Source organism: Merops nubicus, unplaced genomic scaffold (assembly GCF_000691845.1).
Source record: "Merops nubicus isolate BGI_N331 unplaced genomic scaffold, ASM69184v1 scaffold31276, whole genome shotgun sequence".
In the NCBI taxonomy this organism is placed as follows: domain Eukaryota; kingdom Metazoa; phylum Chordata; class Aves; order Coraciiformes; family Meropidae; genus Merops; species Merops nubicus.
In genome coordinates, this window is record NW_008617576.1 from 16,304 (window position 1) to 28,537 (window position 12,234).

The window sequence follows — 12,234 nt, forward strand, 5'->3', positions numbered from 1 at the left end:
CCTGGTGTTTCCTCATCTTTTCCCTGGACCTGTGGCCTGTATGGGGAATACAGGAAGCTGCTCTGTGGATCTTCAGGAAAACCCCTGTGTAGAGAGAACGGGGGCTGAAAGCACTTCCCCTTCCTTCATCTCCCTGGGGAGCTGCTGGAGGCAGACTGGTCCTAGGCAGACCTGTCCTGTGCCAGAGGAACCCTGTGCAGCATCTCTCCCTCCATGTGCTGTTCTTGCATGCTGCTTCCCTCCTGGTTACACAGAAATGTGAATTTAGGATTTATACACACACACACACACACACACATATATATAAACCCAGGTTTTATATATATATGTCTGTAACAATTTATACAGTATATGTATATTTTTTGTATGTTTAATTTATGAATGAGGTTTAGGACACTTTGTGTCTAAACAGTATTTCCAGGCAGTCAAATAAGCTCTAGGCCTAGAGTGGGCCATGATAACTCAAGGCAACTGGTGTGGCTGAAGTGCACCACCAGCTTTCATTGTTTTTGGAGAGAAGCCTCTGTCTGGCTCCTGCAGGGTTAGTGTTGTCTGCAGCCTTTGCTGTGCTTTCAGCCCTCTTCTCTGTTCTGACCCCAAACTCACAAACCAACTGGCTTTTTTGGCCCAATCACCTGATGCAGACACAGATGACTCCTGCAGCATGTGCCAGCCCTTGCACTTGGGTGTTTCTTTCCCCAAACCCAAGACCAGGACAGGTTCACGTGGGTGACGTAAAAGTGAAAGGTTTGCCTCTTATCTCTGTCCCCAAGGCTTTTATGAAGCCCAAGTGTCACTGTCACACCTCTCTGCAGTCCAGGGGGCTGAGTCCCCCTTTGCAGATGCATTATGGCCCTTTTGGCAGATTCCCAGCAGATCCCCTCCAGCACTGGAACAATCACTCTAGATCCAGTCCCAGCAAAGCTGATTCTTGCACCGCTGCTTCAGGGTTTGGAGGCTCAGAGAGCTCTTCTCAGCATTACCCTGCCCTGGGCAGCCCAGCCCGTGGGCAGTTCCAGGAGGAGCAGACTGCCCTGGGCACGCTGGCTCTCAGTAAGCTCAGGGCTCAGCTGTGCCTCTGAGTGCCATCAGTCCCCTTCCCTGCAGCTCCAGAGCATCCCGGGAATGTCCCTCTGACAGGCATGGCCCTGTGCCAAGCAGCCCCTCTGGAGCCCCTGCGGGGGCAGCAGTGCAGGAGCTGAAGAGCCAGGCTGAGGGGAGGGTTGGACAGAACTCTCCTGTACCCCTGCTGGCAGATGCCCTTCCAGCCTCCCTGCACTCCCCTGCCAGTGGTGGGGTGATGGCAGGACTTGGACCCTCCCCTCAGTTGAGCACACCTCCCATGGGTTTGCTCTCCTCTCCTTGCTGCGTCACCCTCTCTCCATCCCTACACCTCCGTGTAAAGCTTCCAGGATAGCCCTTCAGGATTAGCTGCAAGCCCCAGGGCTGGTCCTTGGGCCCTGCTCTCTCAATGTCAGAGCTAGTGAAGTTTGTACATGTTTAATGGTATTTTTGTGTAAATAGCTTTATATATGTTAGCACAACTGTAGCAGTGGTTCTGGGCCTGGCAGACAGGGGTTGGTGTCTGTAATAGTCAATACAGCTGCATGATGGGGGTGGGAAGTAGGAGTGAGGCCCATTACAGGAAGATTGAGCAGGAGAGCCCCATCCCTTCTGTCCAGCCACCACCTTGCTGGGAAAGGTGAAGAGGCTGTTCCCCCAGGAGAGCTGCTGCTCCAAGCAGTGCTGTGGCTCCTCCCCAGTGAGTTCCCCTCCCCACACACATCCCCCCTGGCAGTGAGGAGTCTGTCTGTATATTGGGAACATGTATTGGAACTGTCAACTGCAGTGAACAAATAAATACTCTGTACAGCATCACGGGCACAGGTGTTGCACCTTTGAGAGGGGGAGTTTGTGTGATTGTCTCATATCTCTACAGTCAGGGAAAAGGGGACGGATGGAGAGAAGCAAAGGAAAAAGCAAAAACCCAGCCAAGGATTCTTAAAGGTTGTGGAGAAGCACAGTGGCAAAGAGACCTCAGGAAAGCATCCTAGAATGGGAGATTTTGGGGGACAAAGCAAGAAGGGAACATGTGTACATCGTTACAGAGGGGAAAGGAGAGGAAAGAGCTGTCTGAAAGCAACCCTGCACTCCTACTGCGGCAGCGCCTTGGGTCTGGGAGCAGGGAGAGGAGGAGGCTGGGCCTGGAGAGGAAGGATAAAAGAGGGTGTCCGAGAGGCTTGTTCAGAGCCAGTCAGCAGGAGCACTGGTGCCCCGCAGTAGCACTGGAGCGAGGGAGTGGCTGGAAGGTCACTGTGCCAGCACCCTGAGAGGTGCAGCTCTGCATTCCCAGCTGGGTGGCACTGCCAGGCTGGTCCCAGGAGCAGTACTGCTGGGACTGCAACATCTGCCCCAGCTCTGGCTGAAAGTTCCTGGAGACAGCTGGCACCAACAACAGTTTCAGTCTTCTCAGCCGAGGACACCCCTGCAGTGGTGACCAGGGAGGACCCCCCTGCTGCTGTTGGCACTGCTGTTGCCACAGCCCAGTGCCCACCTTCCCACTCCCCGAGCCACAGATGGAGGAAGAGCTCCCCAAGAACTTGCCAACAGTGGTGCTAGCGTTAGGCTCAGAGCTCTGGTGCCTCCCCAGGCCCTCTGCTCTGCCCTTGCACCCTGGTGCCTAGCAGTGATCTTCCCCCATCATCTGTCCCAGGACCTCATCCAGCTCCAGCTCTGGGTCCCTCTGCAGCACCTTCTGCTGCAGCTCGGCGTAGAAGTCAGCTCCCTCGGAGAGCGAGTGGAGGGGCTGCTTCTGGGGCAGGTAGTAGCTGCTTATCTGCTGCTGGAGGAAGCACTGGTGGTGCTGAGGAGGGACCTTGAAGCTCCCGTCGTAGCCCTTGAAGTGGTTCCTCTTGAACTCCAGCACCGTTTTGGTGTAGGTGTTGAGGGTGGTGACGGCAGAGGCCATGCAGCAGGTGAAGGAGACCCAGGCCATGCTGCAGGGAGAAGAGCAGCACAGGCTGTGAGGAGCCAGGCAGGGTCAGGAGGTGAGCTGGACACACCATGGTGCACCCTGATTTCCCAGGCAGAAGCTGCTGGGTGGGGACATAGACTAGAAAGACCAAGGCTCATAACATCAGAGTTTTCAGGGTTTATCCCACCACAAGATCTTAGATCAGTGAGGTAAATACTGGTCAATCCTTTCACAGGGAAGGGAGCAAACACAGCTTGGAAGCAAGTTCTGTATTTCAGGACTGACCAGTGTCTTCCTGGACATGAGGCATAACCCTGAGCACAACCAGAGGCCCATGCTGACCTTTGATGTCCCCAGCTGCATGTGGCATTGGAGCATTTAAGTCTTGCAAATGAAGGTGTCATTGTCAGCCCAGCATGGCAGATGGAGCCTGCACTGTCCGGGGCTGTTGGCAAGGCTCGTCCAGCTGGTTTTCGGGTCAGTTGTGCCACACCACCCACAGCTGGCTTCAGCCTCTGCAGGGAGGAGCCCTGAGTCACCTGCTTTCTGCAGCTGCTCTTCCTGGCTGCACTCTGCCCAGCTTTAACCATGTGTCTAGCTCGGCGCAGCAGGAACAGGCCCCTTGGACACTGGTCAGTGGAGCACCCAAACCAGCTCACAACTTATACAGCAGAAACCCAAGGGGTGAAGCTCTCTGGAGAGCATCACCACAAACGTGCCACTGGCCTCCTCACACAAGGATGACCGGAGACCAAACGGGGTAAACCAGCCCAGGGGCAAACCTGGTTGCTCAGCAGGGGTGAAGTCACTCCTTTAGGTGTGACCCCACTGTTTGGCCTGTCCTTGGTAGCTACTCATTTAACTCATTAAGTAACTTGGCAGCTATTTGTTAAAGCAGGGGATGGGGCAAAGGAGATTAGCAGTAGGAGAACCATGGTACACTCATCTTTGGAAACACAAAAGGTCAAAAAAGGTGGATTTTGGCAAGGGTGTAGCATGGCTGAAGGCCAACAGGCTGGATGGAGAGGTGAAGATGACGTCAGAACTCACGTACTAGAATGCCCAACCATAGTCCCATGTGTGTGGTCTCCAGTCCTCTGGTCCCAGATTAACCGTCGCCTGGAAGACTTGAGAGTACATCATGTGTGCCACCATCCCGAGGAGACCTGGACACAAAGGACAAGAAAGCAAAGAAGTTACAGCAGGAGCCAGAGCAGCACGCCTCGACAGTGTGCAGGGGAGAAGGTCCTCCTGCTGCTGTGATGCCGAGGCTGCAGTAAGACACTCACCTGACAGTACTGAGGAGACGGCAGCAAAGGCATTGAGTTTCAACCCACAGACAGGATTGCCAGTGTGCAGCATTTCCACCATCAGGAGGATGAAGCTGATGAGCAGCAAGCTGATGTACAACATCTCTGATCCCAGGGACAGCCACAGGATTCCTGCCGGGAACCAGAGACTGCCCACGTCAATACAGGAGAGCTTGTTCAAGGCAGAGCTTGAACTCCCACCTGCCAGCCCAGCCCCAGAGGGGTGTCCTTTGGAACGCAGGGAAAGAACAAAACCAGCGAACACCCAAAAGCCTGCAAGCAAAGGCTCAAAGGATGCTGAAAGGGACAGCAGAGTCTGTCACAGAAGATGCTTGGCTAGTCTGGCATGGCAAAAGCTGAGAGGAACTGAAATGCTGCCTGTAAACAAGCCAGCATTATTCATAGACAGCAAGAAGGAAACCAAGGGGAAAAGACAGGGAAAAGCTGTTGAGTGTCAGTACAAGACCTGGTGATCATAGACTGGCCATGAACACACCTGAGCTGAGCGTTAGAGGTTCTTACCCGTTAGCACAGCCACTGTCAGAGTAGATTTCTAACCAGAGCAATAAAAGGAGATTGATTTTAAGCTTAGACTCAGCTGGTTAAGTAAAGGACTGTATGGGCCGACCATGACTGGGGCTGTGATCTGGCCTCTGGGACTCAGGAGGCCCCTTGCAAGCCTGTATCCCTCACTGTAACCCCAATAAAACTGGAACTGTGTTCCTTGGGCAGTAACAGCCACCACTCACCCACAGGACGCAGGCACTTCCATGCTGGGACGAGGAGTGGGACTCCAGCAATGCCACAGCCCACAGCTAAACTCGCCGTGCAGAAGGACTTGGAGAAGGAGACAATCCCCCTGCAGTGCTGGGCTGTGGCAAAGCACGGGATTCACTGAGGGAGAAACATTAATCTGACAAACAGAGCAGCACTGTGAACACTACTGTTCACAACTGCTAATGGCTGCAGAGGATACGTTTAGCTGGGGAAAAGGAGTGTGAAGAAAACCCTCATTAATGTGGCAATGACTTGTCTCCTCAACATCATTAGTGCCATAGAGTCACCCAGCTCTTTAGCAGGAATTTATGAGCTGCATTCCCTGGGTAAAGGAGTTGGCTTGCTTGCTGCAGCACCACCAGGGAGGAGATTTCAACACAGGTCAGACGGCCAAAGGTATCCTGGAGGCTGCAGGCACCACACATGCTGAGAGGTCTCTGCGTCACCTCCCCTGTGAGCCCAGGCTCCCCACCTGTGTTCTGTCACCTGGTCTCATGGTGCTGCCTATGTCATGTGGAGCTCCCTGTGCACACCCAGCCCAGCCTGCAATCAGCAGTCCCATCACCTTCTCCAGAGCTGGCTCAAATACAAAACGGCTGGCCTGGAGGCCAAGGTCATCTTAAGATGATGCTATGGGCAGGAAGGGTCAAAAGCAGGGGACAGAGCTGCTAAGATCACAGTGCCACCACCAGTGTCATGCTTAAGCTCAAAGTCATCTTCCAATTTATTTGCAGGAGCTCGACACCTTACAGAACGCAGCAGTGCAGTTAGGCAAGGAGCAGCAGGAGCTGTGTGAGAGGAGACAGACAGGAAGATTTACAGACACATAATCTGGTTGCATAAACCTCCTTTCTCAGGAAAACAGTCCGTAAGAAGGACACTGGAAGCACCAGAGCCAGAGGCCTGGGCAGGGAATGGAGCACAAGAAGGTGAGAGAGAAGAGAGTTGTGACGTGAGTCCATGCAAGAGTCATGCAACAAATGCACTCAAGTCAATGATTTTATAACAAAGTGGAGATCTGCACGCCCTCAAAATTATCCTGTGACACCAGCAGTGTTTGAACTGTGTGGATACTGGTTCCAGAAGTGTAAGCAGGGGAGGTTTTCTGCCCTGCTGTTGTGCCAAGAGCGATCCAGCACGGCACTCACACCAGAGCCCTCACCTGGGACTCAGCATCACCTTATAAAGCAGATCAGCAGTCCTTGCCAGAGATCTTAAAACAGGGAAAACAAGGCAGAAAAAGATGAACTCCCCAAAAGTATTCATCTCCCTTCTGGCTGTTCCCATTCCCAGCACTGGTTTCAGCCCTGGCTCTCATGGCTGGAGTCCTGGCACAGACTCTGCTCCCCAGCCCTTCCCTTCCCCTGTGAACAGCCTCTGCAGAGACTCTCCCCCAGCCTTTCCCAGGGAGCAGTGAGCAAGCCACAGCAGCTGAAAAGCTCAGTAAGTAAAAGCTCCACTGCATACGTACACACCCAGGTATACTGAAGATCCCCAAGACACTCTGAAATATGCAACAATGACAGGAGGGGTGAACTCTTCAACTCCAATGAAGTTTTGTATTTGATGAGGCAAGGGCTTCACCCTGAAAATGTAACTTTGAGATGGCCTCATCACTTACCACAAAGTAAGAAGTGATTCAGCTTCCAGAGTCACCACATAGACCCCAAAACAGCAGCAGAGTCAACATGTGGCATCTGTGGGAGGACTGCCCTCAGGTGGCACTCATGCCCTTCCCACTGACCACAGCAAGGTGACAAACTCAGACTGGGCAATTTACTGGGTGAGACAAGTCCCAGTTTGTGTGAGGGAGGTTCCCAGCACTGACCTCCCAGATGGCAGTGGTCTAGGCGAGCATCTGGGAGGAAATCTTTGCTCTTTTAGCAGCCATGAGGCCAGGACCTCCTGCCTGGCTCTCTGGGGAGCCGCCCCGCTGTCCTCACACGGGTGAAAGGTTTCAGGTCCCCCAGCACGAGGAGGTGACCAGGCAGCTGTAGTGAGGTGGGGGATGTGCTCTTACCTCTCTCTGCCGGTGGGGACAGCTCGATGAAGCTGCGGCATTTCTCTTCTGAAACACAGAACCACAAGTGTCAGCCTGCAGGGTACCCCAGGGGCATCTCTGCCTCTCACTCAGAGCTCCAGTCACCCCTGAGTCTGCCCCTCAGATCTCACCTCTGCTCTCTGCCTCACCATCCTTCCAGATTTGCACTGGGGCAATGTCTGCCTGGAAAACTAGAAGTGGCCTTTCCAGAAAAAAACTTTGCAGTTTGTAAATCTTCTGAGCCTCTGGTGAATATAAAAATCTGTTGCTACTCCTTCACAGTATGACTGTTGGTCAGACCTGTTAAGGGTGTATCTTTTGACAGACTGCAGACCCACCACTTCTGATGAGGATGAGAATTCCTACTCTCCCCAGCCTCAGCAGAGCAGTTCTAGCACTGCTTTCCAAAGAGGGAGGAAAGAAAGAAAACCTTCCCAAATGAAATGCTGTGTGATAGAGATGTGAGCTCCCTTCTGTGCCAGAGTCACACAGAAATATGGTTTGTACTCACATTTCAGGCATGCTCTTTAGACAAATGGTGTTCCTGTTTGCTTTGGCTTCCTACTGGCCAGATGTAAACTACTGTCTCAGCTGAGGACCCATCCCTATCATCTCTAAATTTCTCTTCCTGCATCCTGCACTGCTGTGTTTGAGGGTCCTCTCCCATACTCGGCACAGCATGTTGTCCCAGAAGTATCAGGCTGCCACTTTTTGTGCAAGAACCCAATTTTCTTGATTTCTATCCCCAATTCTAATCTCTCCCAATCTCCTGTATTACTTCTGTCATCCACAGCTTGGCGGGTGCTACCCAGTTTAATGCCATCTGCAGTCCTCATTAACTTGAGGCTTGCTAGCTCACCTAGAACTTTAATGAGGTTCTTCGGTAATGACTCATCTAAAATGATCCCGAGATTAGCCTGAATAATGTGATCCTTTCTCCAGCTCAGCCCAACTCCCCTTGCCCCCAGCAGCCCCTGTTTCTGGTTCTGTTGGTGTGCAGTGGCCCCCAGCCCCATGGCCATGCCCAGGCTGTGGGGAGCAGGGCTCAGCCTGCCCCTTGCTCCGTGCTCCCTCGGGCACTGGGGTCACTCCAGGGCTGCAGGATGGCCAGAGCAGTCTTTCAGAGAAAGCTGTCGAGGGATGAAGCCCCATTGCCACGGGCACCATGGAACCACAGCCCCACCTGACCCACTCCCCACACCCCTCTCCCTCTGCAGCACGGCTGCAGCGCTCACAACGGAGCAGCCCTCTCGTTAGGACAGGAGAGCTTCAAGCACGTTCCCCCCTGCTCCCACTCCCCCTCTGTCTGCTTTTATTCACCAGTCCTTTATTTTCAAACTCTTGACAGCAACAGAGAGGAACGTGAGCAATGCTTAGTTAGAGCAGGTGAGACATTTGTGCCTGGGCAGAGCTGAAGGGAAGGTGGTGGGCTCACGGGGATGGTCCTGAAGAAAGCCACTGTAATCACTGTCCTTAGATAAAAACCTCCCTGTTGGCCACCCGGGGCAGCTCTGCTCCTTGCTGTGTGTGTCAGGCCATAAGTTGCACCCGTGCCCTGCAGAGCATCCACCTGTGCTGCTGTGGCACAGGCTTCAGCAGCAGGGCTGGGCAGCAGCGAGCCAGGGGTGAAGAGGCACCAGGGAGGTGTAGCACAAGCTGCACAAACAGTCCCTGACACTCCAGGGTTTACAGAGCCAGTCCCACGGGATCAAAACTCACAAATTAAACCTGTCACAGTATCACAAAAACAGCTAAAAAATTACAGTACTGCTGCTCTAATTCTCAGGTCCATTTGCCTCCCAGCTCTAGTTCCTCTGGGTTCAGATCCTCCAGGTTTTCTCTGTGTCTATAAGTAGTTCTCCTCTATTGTTTTAATTATTTGATTTTTTGGTTAAGAAAAGCCCAATCCCTGTTCAAGTCACAAAAGCTCTCAGTTTGGTGACTTAAGGAGAACACCAACTCTTGCAGTCCTATAGTTATAGTGATAACTATAAATATGTAACACTGCATTAAATCACCCTGCTTAGATTTCTGAGGGAACAAGCACAGATGTGCACTGGAGACCATGAAGTGAGCTGTGTGTGGGAATGGAGCTGTGGGGACAGGGAAAGGAGGCTCGCTCCACTTCACGTCAGGATGAACGATGCCATCCCAGAGTTGCTGCCACCACCATCACCTCTTGTGGTTCACAGCCCCAGTTCCAGACCCGAGGGCACACCAGAGACAACCGTGCTCCCTCGCCCCTCTCCCCATAAAGGACAACACCCTCCTAAAGGGCAGGCACAGCAGGACCACACAACGTGCGGGGCTGATGCCACGGAGGAAGATGAAGGCGGCTCTTCTCCCAGGTGTGGGGAGGCCTCCTGCCTTCCCTTTCCAAACACCCGAGGAGTAAAGCCAAAGGCAGGAGCTGTGGCTGCCTGGGCAGACGGTACCTGGCCCCTCCATGCTCTCCTCGCAGGAGAGCCACATGCCGGTGTGGAAGTAGCGGAAGGCGAAGCGGTCGTCGCCGGTCTCCCAGCTGTAGTGCACCACCTCCTCCGAGGAGGTGTTCCCAGCGCCCGCCTCGCCTGCCGCGGGCACCCCGATGCACTTGGTGGCTTTGCTCTTCCCGCACAAAGGCTTGGGCACTTTCTGGGTGCCCGTGCACCAGTAGCTGCCGAGCAGGGCGGTGGTGGAGAGGCTGAGTGCCAGCAGGTTGAGGATGACGGCCAGGAACGCCCGGCGCCACGGCAGCGCCTTCGGCAGCTCCATCTGCAAGAGACCGACGGGAGGGGCTGTCACCCCGGCCACGGTCCCACCCAGCCCCAGGAGCCCCGGCTCTTCCCAGCACCCGGCCGTGAAAAGGGGATGTGAAAAGGGGATGTGAGCTCTCTGCTCTCCTGACAACATCCCAACAGCTCAGCCAGCGTGGCAGGACCATTCCTGAGAGCCAAGGCAGTGGAGCAACACGTGAGCTCCAACCACACCCAAAGTCCGTCCTGGGGAAGAGAGGATGGGCCAGGAGATGTGGCAGGGCTGAGTGCCCCAGGACCTGTCAGCCCCTGAGCAGAATGAAAGGCACATCACATCCACTCCAGCTCAGAGGTGGCTGGGGAAACTGTTAATCAGCTCCCTAAATAGGATATTTAGATGGGGCACGATGAATGCTCTGTCCAACTGAATGAGAATTCCTCCTGCTACATGCTCCAAACCCCTGTTTCAAGCAGTCCTTTACTGTACCTGGGAGGTGGAGTGGCTTCAGCATGGAGAAGGGCAGGATTCCTGGGTGACCTGCTCGGTGGCACAGCCCTGGCAGCTCAAGCCCCAGAGCAGCACCCGCCAGGTGGGCAAGCACCTCTCCGCCCCTTGGGAGTCGGGCAGGGTGGGGGGATGACAGTCTCTGCTCTCACACAGAGTGCCAAAGGGGTTTTTTTTTTAAGAGCAAAGGTTGCCACAAACCCTCTTCCCAGTTTCACCTCATTAGAAGAAGTAATTCAGGAAGCAGTCTGTGTACCAGGCTGCTGTGGTCCCTCTCACTCGGAGGGAAGTTTGAGATTTGAGGGTTCCTGCAAACCCTGCACTGACTGCTGAGAACCTCAGCTTGTCACTCCACGGATGGATTAGATGTCATCCACCCACACAGCAGCACTCATGCAGTCAATGCATGCCTCTGCCCACATGGCACTCCCTATGTTTGGCACAGCCTCGTCCAGATACTCCCACCCTTTCCTATTTCTGACTCTGAAAACCTATTTGCCTGTGAATAGGCTCAGTTTGTACAGACGTTGCCTGCTGCTGGTCCCCTTCACCCAGCTTCAGTTGACTCAGCCGACGCTGAAGGTGTGAGGAAGGCCCAGTATACCCTGGACACTACCAGAAATAAATCAGTCAAGAAAATACCCAGCTCCTGAAAAAATCCTCTATTGTTTTATGCTCTGCCTCCTTTGGTCTTCTCACCAGAGCATTTCTTTCTGTCAGCAGTGCACATGCTACACCCTGGAGATGGCAACATCTCAGTGATACCATAACTAAAGATTTCTCTCCTCTGAAGGTATGCTGAGTGTCACTCTTTTCACAGAGTAGATACCTACTAGGAACAGTTAATTATGTGAAGGTTTCCGGCCAAGGTTGATGGGAAATTCCTCACTGAAAGTTTTTAAGTGGAAAATTTGGCTTATGACTGAAAAGGAAACTATTGATAAAATGGGTCTCCTCAAAAACATGATTTTTCATCTGAAAATAGAAACCTTCTGCACACAAAGTTTTTCATCAATGCTTGATTACAAGATTTTTTTGTCATCAGGTTTTAGTTTGCTCATGCTTTTAACAAAAAAAAATAAAAATCTTTCCACTCATAACATTGGCAAAAATAATTTTTCTAATTTAAATTTTTAATACTGGGAAAAATATTCTCTCCAGTTGATTTGTTATAGTAGTTGGAAGGTCAATATGATTTCAGAACATGTGATAACGAAAAAGGCAAAAAAATACATGAACCGAAGGAATCAGGAGGAGGAACTGGATCAGAGATGCAGAGGATACAGGGAATGAAAACCAAACCTGAACTACTCCTTCATGAGAACAGTGCCAGGAAAGTTCCCTCCAGAAAAGCCGAGCACGGAGTGGCAATAACCGAGCACAGTTTCTGTCTAGCCCCAAGAAGAAAGAGCTGAATTTACCTTGGCAGCAAGTCCTCAGGGTCCTGTTGAACTGGAGGGGCGACACCGAACTGGGACTCCTGCTTCGTCTGCTGCTCTGCTCATCTCTAGATCCTCCAAGGAACCGAACTGCTTCCAGACCCCTTCATCCTCCTCACCCCCCCTGCCCCGGGTGATTACTGCAGTGCTGGGGCAGCAGCTGCTGGTGGGCAGTGGTCCCTGTGTAATCCCCAGCGCCAGGACAGATGCTCGGGGGGATTACCCGGAGCTGCTGCTGCGGGCTGGGATTAGGTGCAGGAGGGTGACCTGCATTGACTGAGCTGAAAGTTTCTGCAAATCACAGGCAGGTCGCCCCGTCTCCATGCTGTGGCTCTCTGGGAGCTCGTACGGAGTGAGCTGGTGGCTTTCTGGCCAATGCTTCAGGGGACGAGCGGCCTCAGCTGAGGGACTGCCAGCACCCCGGGGGTCAGGTCACCCCCTGCCCTGTGCATG

General features: G+C 53.1%; 1 protein-coding gene across 1 annotated transcript; it reads right to left on the reverse strand.

Moving 5' to 3' along the window:
* Window positions 1-2,680: 2,680 nt before the first annotated feature.
* GSG1 (germ cell associated 1) lies at window positions 2,681-9,856 on the reverse strand. The gene is made up of 5 exons (XM_008943201.1): window positions 9,538-9,856; window positions 7,082-7,129; window positions 4,264-4,416; window positions 4,029-4,140; window positions 2,681-2,996 (listed from the first exon to the last, which is right to left on the reverse strand). Exons 1-5 carry the CDS (start codon window positions 9,854-9,856, stop codon window positions 2,681-2,683), a joined length of 948 nt encoding a protein of 315 aa, XP_008941449.1.
* Window positions 9,857-12,234: the final 2,378 nt, after the last annotated feature.

Bases quoted from the DNA above. Each gene is read 5' to 3' on its own strand.
- GSG1 (XM_008943201.1), bottom strand. From the start codon at position 9,856: ATGGAGCTGCCGAAGGCGCTGCCGTGGCGCCGGGCGTTCCTGGCCGTC. The intron at 7,130-9,537 runs GTACCGTCTGCC...TCTGTGTTTCAG, and splicing joins GGAGAGCATGGAGGGGCCAG to AAGAGAAATGCCGCAGCTTC. The intron at 4,417-7,081 runs GTAAGAGCACAT...GGTTCCCGGCAG, and splicing joins GTCCCCACCGGCAGAGAGAG to GAATCCTGTGGCTGTCCCTG.